Below are 15,884 nucleotides of genomic sequence, written 5' to 3' on the forward strand. Positions count from 1 at the left end.
ATTTTTCCAAGAATTCAATATCTTTTCCTGGCATTACCTATTTCAATACCTCAGAATTTTTTTTAAGGAACTCCAAAAAATGGATTCAGAAATTTTTATGGAAAGGTAAAATATCTAGAGCAGTGGTTCTAAACCTTTTTCTTTCCACTTACGTACCATTTTAAGTATTCCCTATGCCATAGGTGCTCTGTGATTAGTAAGGTATTACTCAAGGTGGCATGCGAGTGGAAAGAAAAAGTTTGAAAACCACTGTTTTAACGTACCTTATTGACTCGTTATGTGCACTGTTTCATAACTCCAGAGGAAATGGGTCAATGACCATTTTTCTCAAGCAAAATATTTCCGTAACAATTGGGTCTAGAGCAGAGATTCTCAACCTTCCCTTCCCACTCACATACCACTTTAAGCAATTCCTTACTAGTCACATACTTAAAGTGATATGTGAGTGGAAAATGAATTCTCAAATTAAATTCACAGGAATTGTCTTGTGTGTAGCCAGGAAATGCATAGCGGTAGCTTGGAAGTCTGTTTCCCATCTACTCACGGATAGATGGTCTTTGGAGATGAATAGTTGCACCCTGCTTATAAAGCTTACATACAATCTAAGGAAGGGATCGAACACCTTAAAAATCTGGCAGCCTTACTTAGAGCATATAGATACCTCAACATAGGGTTACTGGCTAGCCAGTAGACCTCTGTAAAGATTTTATAACTGTGGTATTATTGTGTCTCTGTATGTTTTACTGTACACACTTTTTCTTCGTTCTTTCTCTGATTGTGGCTGAGTTGTTTTACTTCAAAATCTTAAACTGGAACCTAACTGGTACAATTTCAAGTTCGACAAGAAAGTCTACTAATACTGTGATTGTGGATGACACAGAATACTGGAGAAACACAGCAGGTCAGACAGTGTTCTTTATGGTTCAAAGATAAAGATAGGTAACCAATGTTTTGCACCTGGGCCCTTTGTCAACATAGAGCAAACAGACAGGCAACTTAATAAAATGATGGGGGCGGGGCAGAGGAGGGCAACAGGTTAACAGGCATAGGATCATATGGTGATCATATGGTGGGAGGGCAAAAGAGAACAATGCTGGGAACTGATGGGGGATAGCTCTGAATGGAGAGGGAAGGGGGTGGAGAGTTGGAGGATGGGGAAGAGTCTAACAGATATCCGAGATGTCATATTGTTAATGCCATCCAGTTGGAGAGTGTCCAGAGTGATTATTGGAGGGGGGGTGGGGGTAAGTGGTGTTCCTTTAATTTGCGGGTAGCACTGCCAAACAGAAGCTAGCCGCTAAATTTCCAGCTCCTTTCCTTGCAATTCAGAGAGCTAGCTCCTTTCTTCCCTGTCACTTCTCAGGATTTTTTTCTCTTCTGCCCTCCCACTCATATCTACCCATGGCTACTTGCCTGGGCCCCACTCCCTGCCCCTCCCCCCACCATTTTACTTGGGCGTCTGCCTGTGCTTTGCTCATACCTTGATGAACGACTCAGTGCCCAAAATGTTGGTTATTCATCTTTACCTTTTGCTACATAAAGAACGCTGATTAACTTGCTGAATTTTCTCCAGCATTTTTGTGTATAGTATCCTTTCAAGTACACTTTTTATATCTTTTCCTCAAAATAGAAATTCTGCCCTCAGAAATGTTCTTTTAAATGTTTTCCTTGATTTTTTTTATTGCAAAGTTGCAGTGTCCTTGACATTAAGGTCAGAGAAAGGATGAAAGGAAGAGTTAAAGCTGGTCATCTCAAGTCGCACAAAGCAGATTGTCTGAAAATGTACTGGTTCAAATTCCCTGATGTAGATTGGTGTGGATTGTAAAATAGATCCAAGAAAATGCACATGCATATTTAGATGTTTATTCAGTTTGTATTTAATTCAATTATTCATATTAGCCTGTATCACTTTTACGGGGAGTTTTCTTTTATGCATTCAACACTCAGTAGAAATCTATTGGTGATGTTTGTTAATTCTAAACATTAATACAATATATAAAATAAGAATATCATTTGCTTTTACAGTTATGGTCTGCATATGTGCTATGTGCCTCCCAGAAAAAGGATGCAGTTCGTTTAACCCTTGAACAAATAGATGTCATCAAAAGGATTTGCAGGAAGTATCCAGAATTTGAGTTGGTCTCATCTGCAAAAGGTACTTGTTAGGATTGTTACATGGACTCAAGCAAATTTAACATTTCTAAATGTATGCAAATGATAAAGAATATTGATATTGTTGATTTAATTTGATCTAGCCATGAGCATCTCTGACAAAATAGCTTGCCTAATCAGTGTTGAAGGAGGACACTCAATTGACAGCAGTTTGGCAGCCTTAAGAATGTTCTATGAACTTGGAGTACGTTCCATGTCTTTGACCCACAATTGCCACACACCATGGTAAATATGTGAACTACTTTGACAATGTGGTTGGGAAGAGTGGTGGGTTTTCTGAGTTTAAATTTCAGAATGGTGGTGTGATGTTTTGCAAGTTTTATACTCGTGGAAACCAGTCTCAGTATAGAGAACTTGACGAATTATTTTCAGTATTTTATAAATGGGAACTTAAGCATTTTGTATTGAAGCGAAGGTTACGAAGGCCTGACATAGATACTCTGACACCTGAACATCCCCTGCCCTGCAATAATATTATTACATTCAAAACCGAGTTGGTTCCTACAAATGGCAAAATGAGTTTTTTCCCTCCCACTTTCTCCCTCTTTTTTGCCCTTTTATTCTCCTTCTTTTTTCATCTCTCTCTCTCTCTCTCTCTCATTAATATTAATTAATTTCCTTTAATTTTCCCTTTATACTTGACTCTTGCATTCTTATTATTTCGTGGGAGTTACCTGTGTCATATTGTTAAGTTGCTCTGCCTTGTCTGTCTCCTCTGTTATAAACTTGCCTCTTTTAGACAATAAGGGACCTACATTTGTCTTCACTTATTTTTTTATATTAACCTTATCAGCCTACTTCTTTGTTCCTTGTGAGTTCACTCCATTCTTCCTCTCCAAGGTTTTGGTCCTTTATGGTCTCAATCCTTAGTCCTGCTGCTTTTTATTTACATGCCTCCACTTTGGATCTAATACTGTTCTTCTCTTTTGAAAGCCATGGCTGGGTCACATTTTGTATTTTGGTCCAGGAAGGTGCATTTAGTGGGAGCATTTCCTGCATTTGTTCATAAGATTAGCTATTGCCTACCCACCATCATTATAGACAATAGACAATAGGAGCTGGAGTAGGCCCTTCGGCCTGTCGAGCCAGCACCGCCATTTTACAGATCATGGCTGATCACTACCATCAGTACCCCTTTCCAGCCTTATCCCCATAACCCTTAACTCCTTTGCCCACTAGAGTCTTATCTAACTCTCTTTTGAACATAATCAGCGAATCTGCCTCTACCACCCTCTGTGGCAGACCATTCCACAGATTCACACTTCTCTGGGTAAAAAAATGTTTTCTCATCTCCGTCCTAAAGGGCCTACCCTGTATTCTTAAATTATGCCCTCTAGTCCTCGTCTCCCCCATCATTGGGAACAAGTAATCCGACTTCACCCTGTCTATCCCCCTGATAATTTTGTATACCTCAATCATGTCCCCCCTCATCCTTCTAAACTCCATCGGATACAAGTCCAGTTTTTCTAGCCTTTCAGCATATGTCAACCCTGCCATCCCTGGAACTAACCTTGTAAATCTGCGCTGCACACCCTCTATAGCTAGTATGTCCTTCCTCAAAATTGGATGCCATGTAAAAGGTTATTAACAAACCCCTTGACTCTGCACAGTAGCCAATCTAGAATGCCACATTATCTGGTTGACTTCTCCAAAGCAATGGTCTAAAAACCAACATGCAGGAATTCATCCTCCAAACCTCTATTGCTCATTTATCTTCACAAGTGTGCATGTTGACTAAAGTTACTGTAGTAACCTTGTTGTATTGATCACTAATTCCCCGACATTACCATCACTTTTTGGAAATCTTTAGACAACTGCCAACAATGTTTAATGTCTACTGGTATTTCTTTACAAAGCCAGACTGAATTAATATCTTGATTCTCTGAGTTAATATCCTTTTCACGATTGTTCTGTGTTTGCCCTTTGCCAATAGTCCCATTCTTTTCTATTTTGGCTGCCCTTTCTAAAAAGTGAGCCTTTGGATAATCAGGTGCATGGTCAGTCTGCAGCCTTGGCTCCATTATGGTAATATTTCATTATCTATTTAGTTTATCCACGATACGAATGCTTTGTGTGTTTGGATAGAAAACTTAGATTTTTTTTAACCTTTTAGGCATTGTAACATTTCTTTGACCATGGTTCTAATGGTCTTCTGACCAATTTTGTTCTTAGCCAGACTCCATTTATTAGTGCATTTTCCCCCTTGTCTCTTGACACCATTTACTTGCCCCCTTAGGACAATTTGTATGACCTTACTCCCAATCACTTTCCTGTACCATTCCCTTTTTTCCCCTCATCAGGATGCAAGATTTCTCACGACGGAGAAGCTCCCTGCTTATTTAGTGTAAAGCCTAATCTATCTTCCTCATTGTTTGGTTTGCTAAAGGTCTTAGAGAGTTTAAGATGTTTGGCTGTCCCATCAGAATAGCCCTCACTTTCGTCAGGTCTGATACAATGCCACATGAATTGATAACATCTCTAACATCAATCTTTGAGCCAGGCATTTCCAGTCAAGTGTATTGTCATCTGATTTTTACAAGTACAACCCAACGAAACAGCATTTCTCAGCGCAAAAAACATGCAGACGTACAACTACTCAACACACACAGACAAATAATACACATACTGCACAAGTATTTTATCTATAAAAATAAATAAATGGATATTGTTTTGTAACTATGGAGTCTCTGATGGTTAGTGTGAGCAGTTCCTTTGGTCGTTCAGCATTCTCACTGCTCATGGGAGGCGGATGTTCCTCAGCCTAGTGGTGCTGGCTCTTGTACTTCTGTATCTCTTCCCTGATGGGAGCAGCTGAAAGATGGTGGAAGGTGTCCTCATTGATTTTTGCATGCCCTCTTCAGATAATGATAACGGTAGATCACGTCGATGGTGGGGAGGAGGAGGGAGACTCCAGTGATCCTCTCTGCCATCTTATAGTCATGTGGATTGACCTCTGATCTATTTCTCTGTAGCAACCATACTGTACTGTGATGCAGCTGGTCATGATGCTCCCAATAGAAGGTTGACATAATGGTGCCAGTCGCTCTGCCCGTTTCAATCTTCCCTGGAAGAGCAGTCACTGTTGCATCTTCCTGACCAGTGAGGAGACGTCGAGTATCCATGATAGGTCACTAGCTGAGTAAACTCCCAAGGGACCTGATGCTCTCTACTCTCTACTCCAAAGTTATTCCTGTGTAGTGGATGGTGGTCGTTTCTGGTCCTCCTGAAGTCCATGATCATCTCCTTCATCTTGTCCATGATGGCACTCAAGTTGTTACACTCACATATTTTCCACTTCTCTGCCATGTGGCTCATCATTGTTGCTGTTGAGGCCCAATTACTGATGTGTCCATCTGCAAACTTGATGACACTGTTTTTATCTCTGCGATTCCATTAACATGATAGCTGTGTGCTCGTGTGATAATCTAGAGCTCCTGTCCAGCCTGAACGAGCTGTTCCTTCCCCTGGAATGAGGTAACAACATTGGTTCTCAACCTCCTTGTGGCAAGGGGCAGTGGTATACTATCTCCATATTTTTCACTCTCCTTTCCAGTGCAATGGCCATTTGGCTCATCTTCTCTGCAGTCCCCCTACTTGTCCAAAAGGGTTGTAAGAGGTGCAAGTCTGAAGAAGTGAAGCACTTGAGACATCTGTAATTCAGTTACTTTCTGTAACTGCGTCCTTCCTGACCATCAAAATAGATGAAGTGTAAAGAGAGCTCAGGAGGTCCAGCAAGTTGTACGTTGAGTCTCCAGTGCAGAAAAGATCATTTTTTGCCCCTAATGGGCCAATTCTACTTCTGTTCAAGAATTGAGGAGAACTGTGCAAGAGCAGTCAGTGCCTGCTGGAAGAATGGTTTGAAGAACTCCTTAACCATGATTGTGTCCTTGATATGAGCAACTGGTACTTCATCCAACACTAAACTATCCAGCCCTGCCTTGTACCTCCCCTGACCAGCATCAACCGGGCGGGGGGGGGGGTCAAAAACTATTGGCATTGTTTACAAAACTCCACAAAACTTAGTGGAGTAAGACTTCTACCACAAATTCATAGCTTAATCTCACACATCTAGGAGCAGGAAATATGGATAAGAATGGGTCAGAGAGATAAGGGCAGGCAAGTGGGATAAGTTCAGATGGACTTGATCGGCATGGATGAGTTAGACCAAATGGTCTGTTTTCTTAGCTGTATGCCTCTGTCCTCCCTTCCCATCCGCAACATCCTATCACTACTTATACTGGGGGCAAAGAACAATCTTTGAGATGTGTGAGGAACCAAGGCAAACATAGAATCACTGGGAGTATTTGGACTCCACAAATATAGCACCAGAAAGGAATCCTGTTTACTTAAAAGAAAGCTGGACTGACTGAGGCACCACTGTGCTGAAACAAATAATTTTATGTTCATTATTCTGAGTTCCTGTTGTACATCAGCCATTCTCATGTTGTTGGGGTGGGGGCGGTGGCACAGACACGGGGAGATTTTGACAAACTCAATTTATTGAACAAGACCTTGCAGGGCAAACACAATAACCTCAATGATGGTAACGAAGCCATTATCTCTTTCCTTAAAAAGCTCAAAGTATTTTGGAGCAACATCAAATGTCAGGATTTCGATATCTGAACATGAACACAGAGGCACTGAAGGACGATGACATTACTGTTTATGTGAAACACTGAAAGCTACACACAGATCTGCAGGAAAGATTTAATGACCCGTTAGTCTCAATATCCCATATTGAATATTGGATCCAACGTTGGCGCAGAAATTCAAGAGGCGTTGATTGATATAATTGCATGCTGTGTTCATCAATTTAATAAAGGCGTTTTGGGTTAAGAGTGATCTAATGAATAGATTTTCAAAAACTATGGGGGAAAGACAGAAATAGTTTTCATGGTCTTTGCCTCAACATTCATCAAGGTAGTTTCCTTGACAAAAATATAAGAACAGACTAGATATCAAAGGTGACCTTTGAATATTGCTTATCCATTTTGGAGCCTGACATCAAAAAATCTTGCACAGGAACATCAAACACAAGGAGCTCACAACAATTTTCATTTTATAAGAATTATATTTTAAAATTCTTTTTATATTTTCACATCCTTAAATTTATGCCTAAAGTTCCCAAACAACTCATTGTGTTCAAACCGTTGCACTCTCAGAATCCTTTAAAATTCTTCATATTTTCTTCTTTCCAACATGTTCAATCAGAATGATTTCATATTTGTTTGTTCTGGAATATTATGCTCAAAGTAAAAGCCCTGTTTTTCTTTTACTTCACAGAGCAAAAATATTTTAAATATTTAATGGTAGGAGAGAAGTATGGAAGAAACCATCTAAACTTGCCTGCCTCACAGGAAAGGGGGCCCATAAAACTTTAGCAGAATCCTCAGGGGGCCATAGCCAAGAAAAGGTTGAGAATGACTGTGACAGGTTATTGGCCAAAATTCAAGGTTACTTCAGACTTTTGCCAACACAATAGATTTAATGTAGGTGTAACAGAGAAATCAATGTTTATTTTGTCAGGCTATTTCAGCTACTATGGGCTGGAACAATGAAATGATGATGCATTGGACAGACTGCATTATGAATGTGCAAATAACAATGTTCCAAAAAAATGAAACTCCCCTTGCATTTGGTTGATATTTGTATGGTGATTGTCATGGACCTGTGTCATGCACATTTGGTTTGTGTCTTTCGTATGGGCCGCTTGTGGTTTACAGGACTGCTTTGTGACAGTTTGTGCTGCATATTTTTTCATGAACAAAGCAGGGAGGAAAATGAACAGATGGAGAATGTGTGGTGAATGGTCACTGAGATGCAAACTGAAGTCTGCTATCCTTCTACTCATGTGTCTATCTTCATAACTTGAGCTCAATTTTATAAAATTGAATTAAATTTTAAAGGAGATAAAGATAGATGAGCTTTGATTTGAAATGAATGACCAGAATATTGAAGGAGCAGCGTAGAATAAATGGGTCATATGGTAAAATGTCACTTGATTGTGTGTGGAATTACAAGAGCATGATAGAAAATATTTGATGTTTAGCCAATCGTATTAATGGTATCTCTCCAAAATTATGACTGGACCTTCTTTGATTTGTGAGATGACTGAAAAATAGCAGGAAGGAAGTGTGATTCTGATCAAGCTTTGTTTTGAGTGATTTTGGTTGATGACTCAGGATGTTCTTGGTTCAAAACAGAGTAAATTCTTTTGTGAAACTAATGCAAGTTTACTTTACACAGGACAGTATTATAAAAACAAACTTTCAGCAAGTTGTTCACATTTTTTGGTAGAAAAACAGTTAACATTTCCTCCCAGGAACCTTCTCTGATGATGGGTCTCAGACATGAAACATATACCATATAATCATGTAATCATTGATACTGTGTAATAATTGACCCCCTTTTTTTGGCCCAAAGATTTGGTGTTTTTTATGACGTGTGAAATAGTTGATCTGCCCATCTGAGCTCCCAACGCCCTGACAGTGGACCCTCACCCCGGTCACCTTCCCAACGGAGCTCCTGACGCCCCAGCTGCCTGCCCATCTGAGGCGCTGACCGTGGATCCTTTTCCTGGCCGCCCACCCATCCGAACTCTGTCCAACACCTCAACAGCGACTTACAACCCGGTCCCAGCCATCCATACTCCCAGTCCCTTGAATGATGCAGCTACTTACCAAAGTCAAAAGTTTGACCCGTGTAAAAAGTCGACCCCGAAAAGTGGTCCAAAAAATTGAACGAGTATATACAATATTTGATTTCTTTTTCCATCGATGCTGCCTGACTTTGAGTGTTACCTGCAACTTGTTTTTATTTAAGATTTCCAGCATCTTTTTTATGTTAATTTATTGGAGCAATGGTTACCCTTAGCACTTGCCAAGCCCTGCAAACATTACCATAACTTGCGTGTTCTTGTGGTTTATAAAGAAGATGCGTAAGATATAGGCAGTATGTCTTAAAATAAATGGAGCAGAACGCACAAGCCACACTTGTGAAATATTCCATAATAGTTTTGAGCTGCATATACTTTTGGTGAATTTAATGGACCTGCTGATTGGGAAAATTTTCATTTTTCATAATAACCAAGTTCTGGAAAAAGAAAATAAAAAGCATAAATTACAGGAAATCCAATGAAGAAAGCAAAAGAATTAATGTTTCAGTGAATTTATAATAGACAATAATTGTTGATCAGATAATGTCTCCATGAGCCAAGCCACTATCCCGTCCAAGTTGAATACTTTGTCCTCTGAAATATTATATTTCCGCACCTGAAAGCTGTCGGTCACCTACATCTTGCAACAGAGCAGGCAATGCAAAGCAACTATTTACCAGACATGTGGAACTTTTAGCAGGGAAACAAACTACAGTCAAATCCCTGGTATCCAGCACCTATGGGGATTTGTAAATTCCAATTTTAAACTTGTGTGTTTTTTTACCTATTTATTTTCTGCATTTTTTTTTGCCAGTTGCTTGAATTCTGGGGTTTTAATGTACTTGCAATACATCGCATTTTTGGGCCAAGCCCTTTCTCAGCTGTACCCGAAATGTCAACTACCTTTCACTTCCTATGGATGCTGCATGACCTGCTGTGTTCCCCCAGTACCTTTCTGTACTGGACTAGAACCCAGCATCTACAGATTTGTTTGGAGATCAACTGCTTGGTCCTTGCCAATACTTGGATTGTACACAATCTTTCTCCCACTTATTCCATTCATTCAGTTTCATTTTTCAGAAAGGTTACTTTCTACAGTTAGAAGAACATCTAATCTTCCTTTATTGGCTCTGTTATACTTTGACTTTGAATTTGCTAATCAATCTCCAGTATTAATACAAATACTTCTGAAAGCATCTCTGACCCAAAGGTGACCATGAGCTTTGCGTCCACACCAACCATTCTCAACCTTTTTTGGCCATGGCCCCCTCAGGGCTCCGTTCAAAGTTTATGGACTCCCTTCCCTGTGAAGCAGTCAAAAAAATGTAGTCATGCAGGCCCTTTCGTCACATGAGCCTGTGCTACCCAATTATATCTAATATTCAACCCTGGTATATTTCTAACGATGTGAGGAAACCCATGCAGACACGGGGAGAAACTCCTTGCAAACCCTGATCCCAATCACTGGCACTCTATCAGTGTTGAGCTAACCACTACGCTAATGGTTTATTTGGTACTTCACTCTTACCAATTACATAAAGATATTTTATGGTTTCACTTTGTGCCCTCCTTTATGTATGCTGCAATATGTAAATTGAGAATGGGTGCTCTAACACTACATCATCTCTGTCCTCTTCCTCCTACATTGCCCAACCAGTGTCTCGCGCAGGTTCGAAATGCAGCACTTGCTCCTTGTTTACATTTCTCTTTTGTATACACTTTTCTTCTTGAGTACAGATTACAATAAGTGATAAGTAGAAATTCTGCCTGGCTTGCAGGAAAAAAGATTCTCAGGTTTGTATGTAGTTATGCATGTAGTCTACCAATAAATGTGAACTTTGATTTCATCTTTCACCTGGGCACATTGCAGTCCTCGAAGTTTGATGTTGTAGCCCTCCCTGTTTTCTTTATCTCCATCCATATATGTAGCTGTACATTTCTGTTGAAGTAGTTTTTTTTTCTTTACTGCCTTCACCATTTGGTTTTAATGTCATTTTTTACTGTGTCAACTTTGGCCTGCAATACACCACATACCTCTGCAGCATAAAATTTGCTTGTTATTTTACTTTTTCATTTCTTGTGCAGAATCCTTGATTTGAATTGTCCGCTATTTCTGACACCCTCTGGACGCTGCCTGATTTGCTGATAATTCTTCACATTTTGTTTTTTTTAAAAAAAAAACACTTTTTCCATTCTAATGAACCATTCAATGGGCTGAAATGTTCCAAGGCATTTCACAGAAATACAAGGAAAAAGTGGGCTTGAAGCTACAAAAGTAGCTTCCATGATGAGTGACTGAACATTTAGAACCGTAGAAGATTACATCCAGAGGTTCTTGTCTGAAGAGCCTAAGAGGTGAGAGAGAGGCTTGAGTGGAGAAAGGGGAAAATGTAGGCGTTTATGCACAAACCTAAGAATTTACAACTTGGCATATTGGAAATGAGGACAAGGAGGCCAGTGTAAATAAGTTTGCATCGTCAATGTCATGGAGTCCATTTAAAAAAATATTATTGCTCTCGATCTTAACACAGTGAAATAGTGATTTAGGATTAAGAACCGTGAGTATCCTCATTGAAAATGCAGGAGTTGGAACTCCCTCTCTTTTGTCTGCTTGTAGCCACTTGTTTCATACAGTTTATCTCTCGAGAGCAGTGGTTCTCGACCAGTGGGCCATGGGCCACAGTGTGTCTCCTTGTGAGTCTTTATAATGCTAAATAAAATACTAAATTAAATTAAGAGATGTTTCTTACCGAGCTGCCATTGACTTGAAAATATTGATGTCATTGCCACTCATGGGCCATGACATATTAGCCAGGTGGGCCTTAGACTGAAAAAGATTGAGAACCACTGCTCTAGAGGCTTTGTGTGCTTAAGACCAGATAGACAGATCACCATTTCTGAACTGATTTCAGAAATGTGCAGGGTTTGTTGAAAATATTGGTTAACTTTTGGATGCTGTTTCTTGGTACAATTTAAAAGCATAATGGTATTTAATTTTCCAGGGCAAAAAGTGCAGTTGCGGGAAGTGGTAACCAGAATGACAAAACGGCAAGCTTAACACAGTTTGGTAAAGTAAGATTTTGTGTTTCAGAAAAAAAGATTTTTGGTTTTTTGTTTTGGCATTCTTGATCAGTGATGATTCTACTATTATATATTCTCTATGAGCAGCCTAAGCTCACTGCATTACATTAAATTTATACTTGTGCCACAAAGTTTAATGCATTTGTATCAAATAGAGAGGCAAATATTCTGGAGGGATAAAGCTCACATTCCAGGCAGTAATAAATAAGTTTGGTACATTTGATATCTATTCCCCCTTGTGGGGACATGCATGCAATTTGGAAGAGGACAGCCAAACAATATTGATCACAATGTACATGAGCTACAAGGAGAGTTTGAAAATCTGAGATTGTGTACTCTGGATAAGAAGGGAGCCATGCAGATCTATTTTCCAAATATGATCTAGTAGTAATTTATTTTAGTTCTATAGCCGGAGGATGATGGAATAAGATTAGAAGAATTGTGCAGAAAGCATTTGTATTTAATAATCTTAAGCACAGGTAATAATTGTAAATAATGGATTATAAAGAAGGGCAAATTATGCAGACAACTGAAGGGGAGGAAGATTGGGGCTGATCATTTCTCTGACAAGTCTGATGGGCTGCTAGTTATTCCATTCCCACAAATTTTATGTTCACATATTTTCAGTTTTACTTTGTGGAGCATAACCGTTCCGGACCAAATAAGCAAATGAAAGAAAAGAGCATTATTAAAATAAAAGATATGGAACGTTAATGGAACTAAAATCCAACAGATCCATGATCTACATGCCAAGGTTGTGGAAGTTGTAGCTTTGAAGATGCTGAATATCATCTTGCAAAATTCCATAGATTCTATAACAGTTCCCGCAATTTGGAAGATAACAAATATAATCTATATTTACAGAGGGAGAGAGAACTGGAAATGACTGACAAGCTGGCATGACATTAGCTGGAGGGAAATACTAAATCTATTATTAAGGAAGTGGTACACGTGCTTTGAAAATTTAGACAGTTAATGGATGCGAAGAGGAGAGTCCAAAAACAATACCCGCCTTGCCAGTGGCTGAAGTGCTGAGTTGATAATCTGTCTCCATCTTCTCATGAGTTTAACATTTACCACTTGGGGAACTTTGAAATGCTGGATACACAATGTAAATCTCCTTGAAGGTGAAGGAATGGAACAGAGTAAACTGCAGAATTAATGCCCAGTCCTGGAATTTGCTGCCGGTGTAATTTTCAGCAGTTTAATTGAGAAAGAATTAGTTATGAATGACTTAAAATATGGGGGATCAATTGCCCCTACCCATTTTACCCCTAATCTGGATGAGTGGTGTTTGTACACATAACCAAATATACTGAGATGATATTAATGTACACAGACTCTAATTCTGTATCATAATGTGGCTGCTCAATGCTATATCTTTATGGCTTATTCTTAAATGCAAATGCCCAAGAGCAACAATGTTTTAAATAGTTTTGTCACCTTCCATTGGCTCGTCTTTCATTGGAAGATCACTCATTATGTGTAATTCCTGTCCAGTTAATGACATTGCTGAGTATGAAAGTTTTGATGCCTCTGTTTTTGCGCCAAATCAAATAGACTTCGGTTTAACAGTCATTCCCGAGTCTCAAAACATTACATTGTAACTGGGATAATGAATTGTTATTGGGATAGATTTCCAAATAGTCCGTGTTCCATCATTTTCTTTCCCCTTCTGTTTATTTTGGGGAAAGCTTGAAGCAACTCAAGTTTTGTTCTTGCTCCTTTTGTGAGGAAACCATGAATGCACAGTGACTAAGTTGAGCAAAATGTTTAGAATTTCAACTTGACAAGAAAATGTGTCTGTAAGATTGAGTCCTCCAGAAGTATGATTTAAAAAAAACTTAACGGTAAACGCTGCTTCCTGGCTTTTGACAATTTCAAGTTTACGGAGGTACCATCTGTCACAAAAATGTACTTGGAACTCACTCAAAATGTCTTTATTTATATTCCTTTTTTTTGCTCCCTTTGTATTTGAAACTCAGAATGGCCAGTGCTTCCTCCCACGAGGATAATTAATGAGATTAGAAAATAGATGCCCTGAGATTATGGTCACCAGTAAGGTGGAACAGTAATTTATATTTCTCATGACCATGACATTCAAAGCTGAGTTGCCTCTCCATGGGAAACATTGGGGTAGAATCCATTCTTGGCTGTACAAAGCATCCAATTGATTCGGTGGTAGGGGGGGGGGGGTGTATGTTGTAATCAGTTACCAGAATATGGTTCCATTGACTTTTAAAAAGTCATACAGCATAGTAACAGGCCATTTCAGCCCACAAAACTGAGCTGCCCAATTTACACTCAATTAACTTACACAAATGGAAGGAAGAAACTGGAGCCCCTGGGGAAAACCCCACAGAATCGGGGAGAATGTACAAACTCCTTACAGACAACACGGAGTTCAAATCCCGATCACTGACGCTGTAAAGGCATTGTGTTAACTGCTATGCCAATCGTGACACCCTTTATAAACCTCCATGTCATCTCTGACCCTTCATTGAGGGGAGCTTTCTTCAGAGGAACAAATGCTTCATTGTTGCTGCTAACCACAGTTCTCTGTTATCATTGTTCCCTTTACATTTAAAATAAGTGATTACATTAGAAATGTAAAATTGAAGATGGGAACATTTTTTAGGTTTTGCTTAAAACAATTTGTTTCTGTGATAATGAGGGCTGACGTAAGGAAGTATCATCAATTTAATTTCCTATTACGAGCTCCCGTTTCATTTAGTGACTGTCGCTTTAAGGGCTAGTATTGGCCCTGGAGAGAACTGAGTGGAAACAATCAGGTATTGACTGCTCGAAGTTGATCCTCTGGAGGAAGAGAGAGAACATTTGTTGCTTTATCCAGGGACAGAAAGAGAAAGGGGGAGAGGGAAAGAGGGGGAGATTAAAGAAACATTTAAAGGAACGGCACACTTTATGATTAGTAGGCATCTCACGAACACTGGGACAGAGTGACTCTCTCAAATGGAATTATTGAACCCCACTGTGACCAAAGGAAAGTTCATTTCTACTGACCCATGCCAGGGTTTTTAGGAAGCATTGTGGAAGTCGTATTTCGGTTTTTTTTTTCCTTCCCCCCCCCCCACCCCACCCAGGCAAGGAAAAGAGGAGTTGTGACAACTTTTCATCTGAAAAGATATGTCTCAGCAAGCAACTGGAGAAGGATTTGTGGATTTTCAGCGGTCTGGTCACTCAGTCTCTCCCACTTCCTTTGTGATTACTTCTGGGCATCAGTTTAAGTCTGTTTCAACACAGGACTTCTAAGACTGAGCTTTGGACTGGGTTTCCAGAATTGTGCCAAAGCTGTAATGGTTTGGGTATCCCACATATATAAGTATATTCGCGCATAGTTGGGGTTAAGTTAATTAAGATGTTATTAGTAGTTATTAATAATTAAAAAAAAACCCAAAAACAGTCTCTTGGTGAATTTCTATTGCTGCTGGTCTGTGATAGAACAGTCAATTTCTTCTTATTTTCCTTCATTCAGTGGAGTTCTCTGCAGCAATGTAGTTCCCGGTGTAAAAGCATAGACCACAGTAGTTTCACAGTAGTTAATGACCAATGCTGAATACAATAAACCGTTTTAACTTGAGAATTCAGGAAGAAATTCTTGATTTCTCTGAAGATGTACTGCTTGGAGAACAACAATATTCCTTGGTGTACTAGAAGTAAGAGAGAAACGAAAGGCTTACATTTACTTGGCACCTTTTATAAACTCTATCCCAGAAGACAACTTTTGAATAACTCTGGGGACTGTTGTATAGGAAACACATCATTCAATTTCTTTGTGTGCACTGTAGCCATCCATAACCCCCTGCCCTGGGGCCGCAGCACATTTAACTTTGTTTTCAATTTACCTTGCATAACACACTTTTTTTTAGCCTGTAGGAGAGAAGTAGTGAAGAAACTAAACTTGACTTCTTCACAGGGAAGGGGGCACTTTGAGCAGAGTCCTGGTTTGGGGTTG

General features: G+C 39.5%; 1 protein-coding gene across 12 annotated transcripts in view; it reads left to right on the forward strand.

Moving 5' to 3' along the window:
- Window positions 1-15,884, forward strand: part of dpep2 (dipeptidase 2) — a 124,478-nt gene that overhangs the window by 91,556 nt on the left and 17,038 nt on the right. For 11 of the 12 annotated variants that reach the window (XR_011345779.1, XM_069901546.1, XM_069901548.1 and 8 more), the window contains 3 exons: window positions 2,026-2,155; window positions 2,256-2,397; window positions 11,830-11,899. Coding sequence is in view for 11 of the 12 variants with exons in the window: in XM_069901546.1 (XP_069757647.1) it covers window positions 2,026-2,155; window positions 2,256-2,397; window positions 11,830-11,899 (342 nt within the window). In the remaining variant the exon portion in view is untranslated. Of the gene's footprint in view, window positions 1-778; window positions 902-2,025; window positions 2,156-2,255; window positions 2,398-11,829; window positions 11,900-15,884 lie in introns of those variants that run through there. The other variant, XM_069901554.1, reaches the window with a different exon arrangement.

Source organism: Narcine bancroftii, chromosome 10 (genome assembly GCF_036971445.1).
Source record: "Narcine bancroftii isolate sNarBan1 chromosome 10, sNarBan1.hap1, whole genome shotgun sequence".
In the NCBI taxonomy this organism is placed as follows: Eukaryota; Metazoa; Chordata; class Chondrichthyes; order Torpediniformes; family Narcinidae; genus Narcine; species Narcine bancroftii.